The 17,565-nt window shown below is 45.2% G+C and overlaps 1 protein-coding gene across 1 annotated transcript in view; it reads left to right on the forward strand.

The window, feature by feature from the left end:
• Window positions 1–17,565, forward strand: part of KLF12 (KLF transcription factor 12) — a 298,698-nt gene that overhangs the window by 117,360 nt on the left and 163,773 nt on the right. Inside the window, exon 3 of the mRNA XM_053312269.1 lies at window positions 2,641–2,730. Coding sequence (XP_053168244.1) covers window positions 2,665–2,730 — 66 coding nt within the window. The 5' untranslated portion in view covers window positions 2,641–2,664. The remainder of the gene's footprint in view (window positions 1–2,640; window positions 2,731–17,565) is intronic.

Genomic DNA, 17,565 nt, shown 5'->3' on the forward strand with positions numbered 1-17,565 from the left:
ATTGCAAAACAGATTTCTATTATTATTTATTGATCGATCAATTTGATTTGATTTCTATATCACCCTTCCAAAAATGGCTCAAGGGGGTTTACACAGAGAAATAATAAAGCATATGGCTCCCTGTCCCCAAAGGGCTCACAATCTAAAATGTCTAGAGATAGCTTCAGTCAGAGTTGTCAGCCCTGTAATCCACCAAGCTGAAGGCAACAGGTTTGTTGTTCTCCGGGTTGCCTGCCGCATATGACTGGGTCAGGGGTATAGCAAGCTTGGAGTGGGTCTGAGACGGAAAGTGAAGATGGGACCTCCCCCCCCCCCTTCTTTGGAGAAGTGCAGAGCAAAGAGCAAGCTGTCATGCAGCCAGTGGGCCCCCCTTCCTCAAAGGCCCAGCAACATTAATCTCCCCCCTCCTTTGTTCAGTTGTAGCCACATCCCTGGACTGGGAGACTGCGTTTGGCTTTTGGGTGTTGGTTGCAAGTTGTGCAGGCCTGCCTTGATGCTGGTGAGATAGAAAATGACACTCAGGTGAGTTTGTCATCAAATCCTGATTTAAATATTTTCAAGTAGCATCCCTTCGGTATCTTGTGGATGGCCCGCTTTTCCCAGCTGAGTCCAAGAGTGGAGAAAATGAAAGCTGTGAATAAATTCCTGCCCCAACTGATGTATTGTGTAGGAACTAGACCTTTCCACTGTGCTCCCCTTCCCTGTTATTAGGGCCCATCTTTTGAGAAATATGCCTTGGGACAACAAAACAGGGTGAAAGCCATGGAAATAACAGCAAAATGTAAATGTGTTAAATGGCACATGAACTAGTTGGGCTCCTGTGATTCATTACTTGAAAACGTCGAAGGCTATGGTTAGCTGGCTTTCTTTTTTTTAAACAAATGGGTTCATTGCAGTCAGTGGGGGGAAATGGTTAAAGTATATCAGCTGTAAATGGGTGCAGAGCACTAAAAGGGACATTAGCCTCTAATCAGATTCCAACAGTTCATTACACCTGTCGGTTTGAGAATGGTTCTTTGTCTTCCATTCCTGTGCCCTCCTTCCTGCCTTACTTTGTGTGGGAGACAGCCTCTTCCTCCATTCGGGCAAGACGCCCTCTGGGATGAGGCTCATCCTCCTTTCGTGGGCTCATCCTTCTTTCTCTACAGATGAGGCAGCCTAAGGCAGATCTCTGTGGCTAGTGAGCCACCAAGCTGAACACGGCACATCAGCCCTCTGAGGGCTTCAATCAGCCTCTGTTTTCTGCTGCCTGCTTGGAACTGCAAAAAGAGGGAGGGCAGCCGTGCACCTGGCAGGCCATAAGACATGGCTGGTGGTCTGCCTTTGGCTTGGCTTTATAAGGTTTATGCGGGCCTAGCCTAAGGGATCATTTATGGTAGCAGAGGCCCAGCCTTGAAGTAAATATCAGAGCTGGCTTTTTAGAACTCGCAAAATAAAAGGGACTTCATTTTGCTAGGCAGAATGGCGGGGGGGACGGGACTTTGAGTGTGGCTGAAATGAGAGCCTGGCTGGCTGCTTTTTTCTGCTCCACCCTAAGCTTACAGCCAAACCACTGTTGTTGGGTGACACCCCAGGACATGAAATCCAGGCCTGATAAGCAAACAAACTCTTTCTGGGAAGAGGACTTGAGCCTGGAATCACTTTCCTGCACTTTTTTTGGCATCTTAATTGACTACTCCTAACCCTTTACTCCCCTCCCCATCCCTCCAAGAGATAAGGTGGGTTCATCTTATAGATAAATGAAACATAATGAGCCAAACCCAATTTCCCCTTAACCTTCCTTGGTATTCTTTATTTGAGTTTCCTCTTAACAGTAGCTTTTGTTTCTTAGTTTGTAAGTTATATCTGTGCTGGTTAGAGTGCTGGACTGGGGAGATCTGGGTTCAAATCCCCACTCAGCCATAAAGCTTACTGGGTGATTTTTGGCTAGGCACTGTATCAACCTAACATATCTCACTAAGTAGTTGGGCGGTTTAAAAAAAAAGAAAAGGATATGCGATGTATGCTGCTTTTAGCTGCTTGGAGGAAGGGTAGGATATAAACGTTGAACAATAATACACACACAATTAAAATTCAACACCTTGAATAAATTATGCAAATGAACAAATGTGCATTATTCCTCTTATCTGCATAACTTATTTTCAAAAACGTACTTTTGCATAAGTACCAAGGCATTGGAGCTCCGCCTCCAACTATTGGAAATGTTTTTCAGCTGCTTTTCTGACTTCTGCAGTTTCAGCCAGCATTGCCTATACATTTTCATGCACATCTTCATGATAATGAGGGCTAGAAACAGGTTTTAATAATAAAGAAGCCAAGATTCTCAGGAAACTGAATGTTGTGACCCAAAGCACACTCTCTGCTTTCTTGCACTTCTGTCAAATTGCAATGTATATGCACAGCCCTGGCTATATCATACTTAAGAAAAACTGCCTTTTCTTTAGAATCCTCAAAACAGGCACCTATTTTGATATCTTGTAAATATTCTAATATATTTAAACTTAATCAGTTGATGAATCATCTGGCTCTCATTTATTTTTAACTAAAAAAAGAAGCAGCATAAACTGGTTAAAACCCCTAATTATTGCATAGTCATCCCCCCCACTAAAGCTCACCCTTGCTTTTCTTCTTCCCTTGAAGGATATTAATACATTTGAAAACAGAATGTTAATGCTTGATGGGATGCCTGCAGTGAGAGTCAAAACAGAGCTGCTGGAATCGGAACAAGGGGTAAGTGCAAGTCTCTAGTTGCTTCTCTCTCCACATTTTACCTGCTTTTTGCTCTTGTTGATGAGGTTTTGCAGACTTCCCTCCCGGCTATGTGCCCTCCTCATTGTATTTTCAAATATAAGTTTGCTGCAAAACATCTAACTGGAATGCCCCACTAATGAGGTGAGTTGAGGCTTCAAGTGGTAGATTGGCTGTCTCCACAGCCCCCCAGCTACATCTGGCCACCTTACCCTGTCTGGACTTTCCACTGCTGCTGCCCCTAAAGCATTTTTCCTTCTGGCATGTCAGCCATCATCCTTGCTCTCTCCTTTCTTGCACATCCCACTCTCTGCCTATTCAGAGGGCTGAGTGGGAAGAGCAGGAAGTGATTAAACACATTTCCTGTGCTGCAGCTTCCCCACCTTCTGCTTTTAGAACAGGCAGAGGGGGATGCAGTGAGGAGAGATGCCTCAGTGGCTATGGGTGCCATTGCAACCACTAGGTAGGGGGAAGGGGTCTCCTTTTTTCTTTTCTTTTTTTCTTCATTCCAAAGGCTTGCAAGCGTCCACCCAGGAGCTCCTGATTTGGTGGTAAGCATTTCCAAGGGCACTGTGCAGTGGGAGGAGGATGTTGCTAGCAGCCCTCCCTTCTTATTCAGTGCCTTTGGACAGCCTTGCAAGGGTTGGAAAGGAAGCTCTGGATCTGACCTTTGTGAAGCATTTGCAAAGGTGCCATGCAGGGAAAGGGGCTTCTGGCAACCTTCTCTTCTCTCTCAGCCCCCTTGCAGAGCCTTGCAAGGCTCAGAATATAATGAACAAGAAAACACAATATTGAATCTCCACTGAAGAGATGATGCTATGCTGGGCTGAAAAGGAACAGTTGCTCTCTCTGTGCCAAATATAACAGAACGGCCACTTTAAAAGGTGCCTCTTTGCCCAGTTAGCAGTGGTCTTTAGCCCAAGAGCTGGAGATATTGGTGGTGATTGTCTGTGGTAAGTGTGGACTGCATACCAGCTCCCTTTGGGTTTGTCATGAATTCCTCCAGTTATAATTTCCTAGTTTGTGAGTGCTGACTACATTTGCAAAGGAACTAAACCATGAATATCAGTGCAGTCAAAGGACAGGTAATGGTAGGAATAGTGATACTAATGATTATTATGATGGCAGCATAAAACGTCCTTAAGGGTTGATGCTTGAAGTTCTTCATCAGTGCAAGCTTCACTTCTTTCAGTGATTTGATTTGATGAGATTGCCTCTCTGCCAGTGGAAGGAAGCGACAAACTTGTGTCACATTACAAAGCAGGCAATATCTAGAAAATGCCTGCCAGGAGTGTTGCTGCAGACGAAGCCATGAACCATTGCTCATTTGTTTCTGAATATTTCAGGTTATTTTAATGGGGCTCCCCTGGAGTAGATGAACTGTGGGTTTTAGACCTAGATGGCCAGAAGTCTTCAAAGCAGGGGGAATGGCTAATCAGCACCAGAATTTGATGCCTACAAGAGAAGCGCTAACTATTCCAGTAAAAATAGAATAAAACAGTAGATTGGAAGAATCTGAAGGGTGAGACTGTTATGTTTTTGAGACCACCTGTCATGACGGGTGCCCTGGGGACCTTACAGCAGAGCCTCAGAGTTGGGAGGGGACGGGGTTTACCTTCACCCAGTTCCTCCTCCCCCAGGCTTTATGGGGTAACTGTGGTTGTTTCCCTCAGGAGAACTCCACCACTCTCCTTTCATCAGCCCCCCATCATTTGCAACTGATGGCTTAAATAGTTGCTGGCATCTGAAGCAACCCCGCCCACACCGTTTGGGCCTCCGCCCTGCTTTATTAGGCCCTTTTACTCCCCTTACTGGCAGCTGTTTTCAATCCCTGTGTTCCTTCTTCCCTGGCTCTTCCGCATCCCTCCCTATGATGTGCCCCTCTGATGTCATCAAGAGGCACCTTGCCAGCAGCCTGCTCAGTCGGTCACTGGACAGGAGCATCCCACGTTCCTGGTGTCCGTATTGGACGCCCACTGGTCCTTGCCCTGGCAATGCCGTTGGGTCTTGTTATGTGTTCCTTTGACCCCACTGTTGCTCCTGTGGAGACTGTAAGGCCGGTGGGGCCAGCTCCAGAGCTCTCTGCTGGGCACCACCATTAGTGTGATTTAAAATTAGGGATCTGCACAAATCGTAGTTTAAACCGTGGTTTAAGCACAGTTTGGGAGTATGGCCCAGGAGCTTTGAGAACGAGGGGAGCAGGTCTCCGCCGCCCCATGCAACTTCCGGCTGGTGCAGCGTTTGTCCCAAGAATCCTGTGCAGCACCAGCAGGCACATAGTGTCTGTGCATGTGTGGGCACCATTTGCATCATCAGCATGGTGCTGGTGTTCTTAAAGTTCCTGGGCCCTACGACTGAATTGTGCTCGAACCGCAGTTCATGCACATCCTTATTTAAAATGACTTGAACTGCATGGAAAGAAGATATGGGAGAGATTTCCTTTCTAACATTAGAAGCTGGAGTCAGCAAAAGAAATTGAATCACAGATTATTTATTTATTTATTTATTTATTTATTTGATTGATTGATTGATTGATTGATTGATTTGTATACCGCCCTTCCAAAATGGCTCAGGGCGGTTTACAATTAAAACAAACCACTAAAATAGTAAAGAGCTAAACCAAATTAAAAAACAATACAACAATTAACAATTTAAAAACATTTTAAAACAACAATTAAACAATTACAGTGATTAAAAACCCTGAAATCGGGTTTTTAATTTTAAAATAAACCAGATATTAAAACCCCCAAAATTTAGGAAGCTGAGAAAGCTTGGGTGAAAAGATGAGTTTTCAGGTGTTTTTTGAAAATTGCCAGAGATGGGGAGGATCGTATCTCAGCAGGGAGCGCATTCCACAATCTCGGGACAGCAACCGAGAAGGCCCATCCCTGTGTAGCCACCAAACCATCCCTGTGTAGCCACCAAGCCTCAGATGACCTCAATGGGTGGTGGGGCTCATAATGAAGAAGACGCTTTCTTAGATACTCAGGGCCTAAGCTGTTTAGGGCTTTATAAGTTATAACTATCACTTTGTATTTTGTCCGGAAACCTATTGGCAGCCAGTGTAACTCCATCAGTAAAGGAGCAATGTGGTCTCTTTGAGATGATCCAGAGACCAACCTGGCTGCTGCATTCTGAACCAACTGAAGTTTCCGGACTACGTACAAAGGCAGGTCCACGTAGAGCACATTACAAAAGTCTGGAGGTTACAAATAGATGTACCACAGTTTTGAGGTCATTGATCTCAAGAAACAGGTGCAGCTGGCGTATCAGCTGGAGCTGATATAAAACACCCCTGGCCACCGTCTCAACCTGAGAAACCAGGGAGAGGTGTGAATCCAGAAGTACTCCCAGACTGTGAACCTGTTCCTTTTGAGGAAGTGTGACCCCATCTAGAACAGGCAGATCAAAATCATCTCTAGAGTTCTGACCACGCACAATAAGTACCTCCATCTTATCTGGAATCAGCTTCAGTTTATTCTCCCTCATCCAGCCCGTTACTGCTTCCAGGCAGGCATTTAGGGAGGATATGCCAACTTCTGAAGAAGTTAACATGGAGACGTAGATCTGGGTGTCATCAGGATATTGGTAACAACCAGCTCCAAATCCCCTGATGATCTCTCCCAGTGGTTTCATGTAGATGTTAAAAAGCATTGGAGAAAGTACGGAGCCTTGAGGGACACCATACTTAACCTCAGATTTTGAAGAGCAACTGTCTCCAATTGACACCATCTGGAATCTATCTGAGAGGTAGGAGCGGAACCACTGTAGAACTGTGCCTCCCACCCCCAACCCCCTCAGACATTCCAGAAGGATACTATGGTTGATAGTATCGAAAGCCGCCGAGAGATCCAAAAGGACCAACAGAGTCACGCTTCCTCTGTCAGTTGCCAATTGGAGATCATCCATCAGGCCGACCAAGGCAGTCTCCACCCCATAGCTTGCCCAAAGCCAGTTTGAAATGGGTCTAGATAATCCGTTTCCTCCCAAGACCTCCTGGAGCTGAGAGGCCCCCACCCTCTCAATTACCTTGCCCAGCCATGGGAGTTTGGAAACAGGCCTATAGTTGCTCAACTCTGAGTTTGAAATGGGTCTAGATAATCCGTTTCCTCCCAAGACCTCCTGGAGCTGAGAGGCCACCACCCTCTCAATTACCTTGCCCAGCCATGGGAGGTTGGAAACAGGCCTATAGTTGCTCAACTCTGAGGGATCTAATGCAGGCTTCTTTAGAAGAGGGCTAATGATTGCCTCCTTAAGACAAGGAGGCATCCTGCTCTCCCTCAGAGAAGCATTTATGATCTCCACCAGGTTGTTTACAACAACCTCCCTGCTAGATCGAACAAACCATGTTGGACAAGGGTCAAGAGAACAAGTGGTAGGCCTCACCGCTCCAAGCAGCTTGTCCACATTCTCAGGAGTCACAAACTGAAACCGATCCAGTCGAATCACATAAGAGGAGTTGTTGGGCACCTCCAGCTCAGAGATCAAATTAATTGTGGAGTCTCCATCTAGGTCGGCCCGAATCCGAAAGATTTTATCTGCGAAAAACTCTTTAAACACATCACAGCGGGTAACTGATGACTCCAAATTCTGGTTTAAGGGAGCGGGAGCAGATACTAATCCCCTCACAACCCTGAACAACTCTGCTGGACATGAACTCTCAGAGGCAATACAGGCAGAAAAGAACTGCCTCTTTGCCGCACGTATTGCCTGAGCATCGATCTTTAGATGTGCTCTATGTCACAATCTGTCAGATTCGAGTCAGGTCTTCCTCCACTTGCACTCCAGTTGCCTACCTTGCTGCTTCAGCCCCCGTAGATCTTCTGTATACCGTGGGGCCAAATTTGAAGCAGGTCGGAGGCGACGCTTGGGAGCAATCGTGTCTACTGCCCTCGTAAGCAAGTTGTTCCAATTTTCAACCAGGGCATCAACAGGATCACCAGCAAAGGCAAGATTAAATCCCTCCAAGGCTTCTTGGAATCTTAGTGGATCCAATAACCTCTTCGGGCGGACCATTCTAATGGGCCTCTTGCCCCTGCGTAGGTGGGAAGTGGTTGTAAGTCCCACCTTAACCAGATGGTGGTCCGTCCATGACAATGGGGAAATCACAGGAGTCCCCACCCACGGAACACCACCCTGATAAGAGTAAAATACCAAATCAAGTGTGTGACCTGCAATATGTGTCGGTCCAGAGACCACTTGGGATAGGCCCATAGTTGTCATGGCTGCTAGGAACTCCCGAGCTACCCTGGACAGATTGGTCCCGAAGTGAACATTGAAGTCCCCCAGCACCAAGAGTCTGAGAGACTCCAACGCAAGTTCCGCAACCAAGTCTGTGAGCTCAGTAAGGGATTCCGATGGGCAACAGGGCGATCGGTACACCAACAGAAGTCCCAATCTATCCCTGGTCCCCAAACTCAAGTACACACAATCAATATGGTCAGATATCTTGGCATGGACCCTGGTAAGGGAGATGTTATCCCTATAGACCACAGCCACACCACTTCCCCGCCCACGTCCCCTCACCTGCTCCTCTGCAGAATATCCTGGAGGGAGAAACTGGGACCAAACTGGACCACTAGCCTCCCCCAACCAAGTCTCGGTAATAAATACCAGGTCGGCCCCTTCATCCATGATCAAATCATGGATGAGTTCAGATTTATTTTGGACTGACCTGGCATTACAGAGGATCAGGGAAAATCTATGTGGGTTGTTGGCAGTGATCCCCGAGGTCAAAGAGCTGGCAGGACAGCCGGAAGGGGAGACAGCTATTAAATTTCTGACTACCCTTCCCCTGGAACGGCCCGCTGACCTGCCAACATTACGTCTTCTATTCCCCACCACCACCGGCATAGCTGTCCCATAGGCAATGCAGGCGCCCCCTGACCCCCATCTCCAGACGAACCCAAACACATTACAGCAACTTCAACCCAAGTCTAAAACAGCTTAAAACTAATTAAACAGAAGCACTCTAGCCCTCGCCCTCATTTTCCCCCGAAGGGGCAGCCCCCTTTGGTGTTGCCCCTTCGGTGGTGACCCTACCACCACAAGGAGCCTTCCTATAAAGCCTAAAACTGAGCAAGTGACCCGACGAACAGCTGAGTCACTCAGGGGCTGGTCCCAGTCCTGCCCACACTTCCCACAGATGTTGACCTGAGGCTGCAGCCCCACAGGGGAAGCAAAAGCAGGCAGGGAATAGCAGAAGGAACCCCACCTGGTCTCTCACTCCAGGCAGCACTGGGTGGGAGATAGATGGACTCTCCCTTTCCCCCTCTGCTGGGCTTCTAGATAAGAGAGTATTTTCCCCTCCACACACACAATGCACATTTAAGTTGTGGAATTCTCTGCCACAAGGTACAGTGGTACGTCTGCTAGCTTAGATAGCTCTTTAAAAAGGATTAGGAAAATGTCATGGAGAAGATTATAAATGGCAATTAGACATGATAGATAAATGGAGCCCTCATGTTCAGAACCAGTATACCTGGCTATTGGTTACTAGAAACAAAAAGCATGGAAAGGCTGTTCCCTTGAGGCACATTGCTTGTATCTTCCTTAAAAACATCTGGCTGACCACTGTTAGAATACAGGACTTAGTTGAACTTTGGTCTGATCCAACAAGGCTTTTTTAATGAAAAGCTGCTTCATAACATTGGTTTGCCACTAGGTACTACTTAAACGCATTTGTGTTTAAAGCCACAACCAAGCTGCTCTTTGTATATTTGAGCGTGGACTCTTCCGACTTTCAGAAGGAAAAGAGATCTCAGGTGCTTTCCCTGTTCTTCATTTCCTAAGCTAGGGAAATGCTTAGTGGCTACATTGCAGCAATACGTTGTATTTGGGCTCTGTTTCCTGAAGGGTATAATGCACTCATGTTTTTGCAACCATGAGGCAGAAAACATAAACATAAGACAACTAATGATAATGTGAGGATTTTAACTTTGGGTCATAACATGGAATTCAGTGATGCACAATCACTGTCTTGTACCGGGACCCTCAACAGGCCTGCACAACTTACTACCCACTAAGCCAAACACAATCCATCACCCATCTACAGCAGCCCACCAGGAGTTCCATATATCTTCTGCTTTTTTAGCCTGCAGAAGCAGTGCGATTCTGAGCCACCAGGGAGGCCACAATATATGGCTGTCGGGCTGCTTTTAGCTTGGTGAGTAGCAAGTTGTCACAGCTGGCAAGATACTCTTGCTCATTATTTAGCAGAGAAGCAGCCTTGCAGAGCTCCAGAATATGCTTGGAGTGGAGAGCTGGTCTCTGGGGTGGAGAAAATGTCTTTTGGCAGCGATCATGAATTGTCCGCTTTGCGAAACATGGTTTTCCTTGATTTGTTTTTGGGTGGGTGGCTACATGTGAGCACTGTCTGCTAGGGATGTGCACAAACTATTTTGTGCACTCCCAGGAGGCGGGGGTGGTGGTGGATCCTTTAAGGGGCAGGGAGGGTGCCCATTTGCATGGTGACATTCACCGGAGCTGCAAGAAGGTATGCTGCAGCCCTACACCAACGTTTTTGGGGAAAGTCCTGCTTTCCCCTACCCTGCTTTCCAGGGTAGTCCAGCCTTGCTTTCCCCTATCAACACTGGCAGGGGAAAGCAGCAGGGCAGGGAAGGGTACCCTCCCTGCCTCTTAAAGGACCCCCTGCCTTCAAACCGGCTTGAACGCTGGACTTTCAAACTGGTTTGGCACTCTAGAAAAGGAGCACTGAACTGGTTTGTGCAAATCCCTACTGTCAGCTATAAGATATTCCTCTTAGGGAGTGGGGCTATAGCTCAGTGACAGAGCATCTATTTGCTTGCAGGAAGCTCAGGTTCAGTCCGTGGCATCTCCAAATAGAGCTGGGGAAGACTCCTGCCAGAAATCCTCAAGATCCACTGAATTATTGACAGTACTGAGCTAGATGGACCAATGGTCTGACTTGGCATAATATGGCTTCCTATGTTGTATCTCACTAAAGTGCTACATAAAGCATGCTGTTTGTCTTATTATTCTAGGATTGTGTACTTTATGACTCAGGGCTAAACTATATGTGATGTTAAGTACACCAGTGTGTAGACAGATACTTAATTTTACTTGTGATTTGATTGATTGAGTGAGTGAGTGCCGTTAAGTCGGTGTCCACTCTCAGCGACCACATAGATTCTCTCCAGGGTGATCTGTCTTCAACTTGGCCTTTAAGATCTCTCAGTGGTGTGTTCATTGCTGTCATAATCGAGTTCATCCACCTTTCTGCTGGTTGTCCTCTTCTCTTTCCTTCCACTTTCCCCAGCATTAGGGATTTCTCAAGGGAGCTGGGTCTTCGCATAATGTGCCCGAAGTATGATAGTTTGAGCCTGGTCGTTTGTGCCTCGAATGAAAATTCTGGATTGATTTGTTCTATGATCCATTTGGTAGTTTTCCTGGCTGTCCATGGTATCCTCAAAAGTCTTCTCCAGCACCAAAGTTCAAAAACATCAATGCTTTTTCTATCTTGCTTCTTCAAAGTCCAGCTTTTGCATCCATAGAGTGTCACGGGAAAAACCATTGTCAGAACGATTCTAATCTTTGTAGTAGGCACGTCATGGCATCATGGGGCCATCATGGGGAAGAAAGATGCATAATACTGTTGCCACTCAGCTCACGTTTTGTCAACTAGCAATAAACCCTTTTTTCACCTTTTGCAAAGTCTATCTCAAACCTATGGCAAAACATATTGGATGGTTGCAAATTTGAGTATTGTTGCCTTGTGTTCTGTGGAATGCCAGTTGAGTTGTTTAAATGACCATGTATCTCCTGTGGCAGATAGTGTGGTAAATAATCTTGTTTGTATGTTCAATTGTTCCATTTTATTTTTGGTTCTTCTTTGTTATGTGCTTCTAAGCATTCCTGCGATTTACTTTGAGGTGCCTTTTGTAAGCATTTTGTGCTTCTCATTTTTGCTGGGAAGGACTAAAAGACTGATATTCCTTGTAAGCATTATTGGCATTTGTGTTACCTCCTTTGTGGAGATGATTGCTCACATAAGTTATCTCTCAGAACTCTCTATACTGGATTTTGTCATCTTTATTTCATGCTTGAAGGAGATGTTGTTAAGCTGTTATTTAGAGATTCCTGTGTACCCATTCCCGGTGCTATGCGCCTTGTTACTAGAGTGGAAAGTCATTAATACACATACCTTGGGGCTGAACAGTTTACAGGATAAATGATGGTTCCACAATTTGTTAATGGGGGGCATGGATTCAACACATTGCAGCACTCGTAGTTTAGTCTCAGGTATCTATCTATCTATCTATCTATCTATCTATCTATCTATCTATCTTTATTTATTTATTGAATTTCTATACTGCCTGATAGAGATATCTCTAGGCGGTGTACAGATTAAAACATAATATAAAATATAAAACATTTAAAATTCATAAAAAATAGTATCATGCCCTTTTCATCATTAAGAATTCTATGTGGTCACTGGACATGCCAAATGTCTCACAGTACTGATAAGCTCATCAACCCTGTGCTGCACCAGAGAACTTCAAAGCACTCTAGGGACAATATGGGAACAATTTTTTCAATCCACAACTATTCAGTGAATACATTTTAGAGAGCCAGTGGCTAGACAAAATCTTACTTCTGTCATACACAGCCTGCATTGCCTTGCTGCTATCTCCTAGCCTGATCTACAGACAGGGAGTAATACTGACCTCTGATAACTTAGTTGTAAGGATTACCAAGATAATATATGGGAAGAACTTGAAACACTTGTAAGAGCTATATAAGGTGGTTACTGTCAGGAACACAGTCAACAATTAACTGTAGATCATCATCTGAGTCTGCTTTTGTTGTTCTCTTTGATAAGGGTCTCTATTGATGAGTAACTACTTTAGGCACTAATCCACAGTAATTTAAACAGGCACACTCTACTTCAGCTGCTTTTAAGCCTCCAGTTTTCAGTGGAACTTAGCAAGCTTCAGTGCCAAGTCATCGGTTTAACAAACTTATAGATCTGGGGTGCCATATTCAAGCAAATTGCTTTAGAGCAAATTCATAGCTTTCCCTTAATGGCCTGGGCCCTGGATATCTGAAGAACTGCCTGCTTCCAAGGGTTTCTGCCTGCCCAACAAGATCATCAGGCGGGCCTTTGCTCCGTATGCCTATGTTGAGAGAGGCTAGATTGCCATTCACACAGGACAGGGCCAGTCACTGTTGTTGCCCCCAGACCCTGGAATGCTCTCCCAGTAAACATTTGCTCTGTGACAACTGTGGCTTCTTTTTAAAAACTACAGACTTATTTATTTACTCAGGCTTTTACTTCCTAGAGGCTCCAGGTTTCTCAGGTTTCTTGCGTTTGTTTTTTTGATTATCTAGACCCATTTCAACTGGTTTTCGGGCGGGCTATGGGGTGGAGACTGCCTTGGTCGGCCTGATGGATGATCTCCAACTGGGAATTGACAGAGGAAGTGTGACTCTGTTGGTCCTTTTGGATATCTCAGCGGCTTTCAATACTATCGACCATAGTATCCTTCTGGAACGTCTGAGAATGTTGGGGGTGGGAGGCACTGTTTTACAGTGGTTCCGCTCCTACCTCTCAGACAGATTTCAGATGGTGTCAATTGGAGATTGTTGCCCTTCAAAATCTGAGCTTAAGTATGGTGTCCCTCAAGGCTCCATACTTTCTCCAATGCTTTTTAACATCTACAGGAAACCGCTAGGAGAGATCATCAGGGAATTTGGAGCTGGGTGTTACCAGTACACTGATGACACCCAGTTCTGTTTCTCCATGTCAACCTCTTCAGGAGTTGGCATATCCTCCCTAAATGCCTGCCTGGAAGCAGTAATGGGCTGGATGAGGAAGAATAAACTGAAGCTGAATCCAGATAAGATGGAGGTACTTATTGTGCGGGGTCAGAACTCTAGAGACCATTTTGATCTACCTGTTCTAGATGGGGTCACACTTCCCCAAAAGGAACAGGTTTGCAGTCTGGGAGTACTTCTGGATTCACACCTCTCCCTGGTTTCTCAGGTTGAGGCGGTGGCCAGAGGTGCTTTCTGTCAGCTCCGGCTCATACGCCAACTGCGCCTGTTTCTCGAGATCAATGACCTCAAAACAGTGGTACATTTGTTGGTAACCACCAGACTGGACTTCTGTAATGCACTCTATGTGGGGCTGCATTTGTACTTCAGTTGATTCAGAATGCGGCAGCCAGGTTGGTCTCTGGGTCATCTAGGAGAGACCACGTTACTCCTCTGTTGATGGAGCTACACTGGCTGCCAATAGGTTTCCGGGCAAAATGCAAAGTGCTAGTTATAACTTACAAAGCCCTAAACTGCTTAGGCCCTGGGAATTTAAGAGAACGTTTTCTTCAGTACAAGCCCCACTGCCCATTGAGGTCATCTGAGGAGGTCCGTCTCCAGTTGCCGCCAACTCGTTTGGTGGCTACACAAAGACGGGCCTTCTCAGCTGCTGCCCCGAGATTGTGGAATGCACTCCCTAATAAGATACGAGCCTCCCCATTTCTGGTAATTTTTAAGAAACTACTGAAAACACATCTCTTTAACCAAGCTTTCTCAGCTTTTAAACATTTGTTTTTAAATTGTTTTAGCTATTTAATTGTTTTGTGTTTTATGATGTTTTAATTGTTAATTATTATTTCATGTAGTTTATAATTTTTGATTTGTTAATTGATTTTAATGGTGTTTTAATGTAAACTGCCCTGAGCCTTTTGGAAGGGCAGTATAAAATTTTTATAAATAAATAAATAAATAAAATTAAATTGTTTCTTGGTGTTTTATGGTTTTAAAGTTTGATTGATTTTAAGGTTTTAAATGTAACTTTTATAGAATTTTATTGTATTTTATTTTTTGTAAACTGCCTTGAGATGCATTATGCCGGTATACAAATTGAATAAATAAATAAACTGAAAAAATTACATTGAAGACGTGACAGGATGAGACTGATCAAAAAGTTGCTAGTGGAAAGAGCAATCCAGCATCAGGTTTCTCCTCTTCAGTTCTCCCTGTAATAGGTAAGAGAGGAAACTCATTGCATGATGGTATCACATTGAGAGTTTCCCTGCCTATTCCGACAATAATGTGGAGTGAAGGAGAAAAACTCACGATATAGGGACATCATGTCATATTTACTTAACATTCCAGGGAGCAGTGCTGGAGCTTGACACTGAGTTCCAGTGTTGGGTGATAACCTCTTGAGGGGTGTCCTATCTAGTTCCAGGGTGGTGGTGATATCCTCAAAGAACTACAGTCAGAGGCCCACAAATTTTGGCTCGGTGCAATTAGCGAAAATACAGTACTTGAAATGACCCCCCCCCACACACACACACGCACTTCCCCAAGCTTTGTGGCATATGAAAAGTACTTTGGGAGTGGAAGAGTGTTTGCTCTTGTGCACGCAGCCCCCTTGGCCAGCAAATACAAGTGAGAAATGTGAGCCAAATCCCACTTTGAAATATTAGCAGCCTACTGCCTCACCTGGCAAACCCTGCTTTGGGGAATATGAAAATTGGAGGTGGGGGGGGGCACTCGGAATTTTTTTAAAAAACACATTTCTTCACAGAGGTATTGTTAGTGAACTGGATTTGAGGCCCCCAAACAAAAACATTTAGTTTGAACCCCTAGGCCCTAAAGAGCAGCCGCTGCCGCCAAACAGCTCTCTCTCCCTGCTTCTAGTTCAGCTTCCACCAAATGTCCAAGTTCCCCCTCTCTCCATGCTTCTTGTAAAGCTGCCCCTCCCCGCTCCTGCTGTGTCTCCTTCTCTACGTTTCGCAGCTGGCTTCCTCTGCTCTGAGTCCCTCCTCCTTGGCTCTTTCTCATCATGGCAATGCTGCAGGCTCCTGTCTCCTCCTTCACTCCCCCAGCTGCCATGAGAAAGAGGCAAGGAGGAGGGACTCTCCGCAGCACACTGGGATAAACAGAGCAGGTGATAGGAGAGGGAAGCAATTGGAGGAGGGGAAGGAGGTGGGGATTTGAAACAAGCCCACGGAAGCGTACAACAACAATTGGAATAATTGGGAGAACCGGCAGAAGCAGATATGGTGAAGAAAGAAGCAGAATAATGGTAAGAAGAATCTGCTTCTTTCTTTGCCTTCCTCTTTTCCTCCTCCTCCTGTACATCCGATTGTTTTTGGAAGCTTGTGTAGGCTTATTTTCAAAGCCCTGGGTCTTTCCCCTCCTCTGATTACTCCCCTCTGCCATTGGCTGCTCTGCTACACTGCTGAGCACCAGGAAAAAAGTACAGGCACAAACTTCCGTCGCAACCCACCAGCACTCTATGCTTGTCAGACAAAAATATTTAGGTGTGTGCCTTTGTTGAACTCTGTCTCTAGTACTTGGATGCATAGACATTTTGCAAAACTGGACTGCAAAATCACAAAAGATAAAACACTAGAGATAATGTTTCGAAAGAAGTATAGCATATATCTTGCATGCAGGCTTTCCTGATTAACATGGCCCTATTAAAGGTAAAGTGTGCTCTCAAGTCGATTTTGACTCTTGGCACCCACAGTGCCCTGTGGTTTTCTTTGGTAGAATACAGGAGGCGTTTACCATTGCCATCTCCCACGCAGTATGAGTTGATGCCTTTCAGCATCTTCCTATATCGCTGCTGCCCAATATAGTACCAGTGGGGATTCGAACATACAACCTTCTGCTTTTTAGTCAAGCATTTCCCTGCTGTACCGCTTAATAATATTAAGCACATAATGCATGTCTGAAGCTTGAGAGTTAATAATATATCATGTAAATACTATGCTGGTAATACCGGGAAGTTTTTCACACAGGGCTTTTAAAGCCCTTTAGCTTGCAAATTCCCTGCGAACAATCCAATCGGAGGCACTTCACACACAATTCAGGTTTTTCACTGCATGTTAGAGTGCAGCCTGATTTATATCCAGGGTAAAAAAAATTCCATTTTTTGCATTGGGTTTTGGGGATAGCTTTGAACTCACAGTACAACCTTGCAGAAAACTAAGCCTTGCAGTAAAGCCTGCTGTGTGGAGAACTTCCAGGCCTTGTGACAGGAAACCTCCAAAGCAACAGTGAGAGAGACACTTAGGATAGGAAATATATTTATCCCTACTGGTCTGCAGCAGCCAGCATTTTACTTGCAAGCTAAACACAAAGTATATAGGGACATAGGAAGCTGCCATATACTGAGTCAGACCATAAGTCATGCTTGCTACCACTGGACCAGCTCTCCTCTCATGTTAATCTCTAGACTTTTAAACAAATAATTCAGAACTTCAGTGAAATGTGCAGGGCAGTTTTTCTATTGCTGCTGTCCAAGTTGCTGAAATGTACGTTGGGAACACCATAATCTTGTTTGAAGAATTGGATGAACTTGAAAGTATCTCACACAACCCGTAAGTGGGAAGTGCTTTCTCCCTATGGCCAATAGCTTTGCACTGGAAGGCTCCAAAAACACTCAACCATTCTGCATTAACAAGGTGCGTCATTGGAGAGAGCCTGTAATGAATAGATAGTTTAATTCAACAACAGTGGCTCACTGATCTTGACAGTCCAATCCGAAGGCATTCCAGTTAGATTCAGTTGCCTGGCTCAAGGCTGACAGTCCCACTGTGACATCAGAACAGCTCAGCCAAAGGCAAGTGCAGGGAGGGGCTGTGACCAGTGTCCCCTCTAAGCTGTGCGCGTACTCACACATTTTTTGATGCCCACTCAGTTAATTTTAGATCCCTCTCAGGTTGAATCAAGAATGCCTCACTCTGCCTGCACATGCGCACACACTGCCTTGAGATTACCACTCAGAACAAAATTCATTCCACACACAAATGAGAAAAAATTAGAGAGAACACTGGC

Source organism: Hemicordylus capensis, chromosome 3 (assembly GCF_027244095.1).
Source record: "Hemicordylus capensis ecotype Gifberg chromosome 3, rHemCap1.1.pri, whole genome shotgun sequence".
NCBI lineage: Eukaryota > Metazoa > Chordata > Lepidosauria > Squamata > Cordylidae > Hemicordylus > Hemicordylus capensis.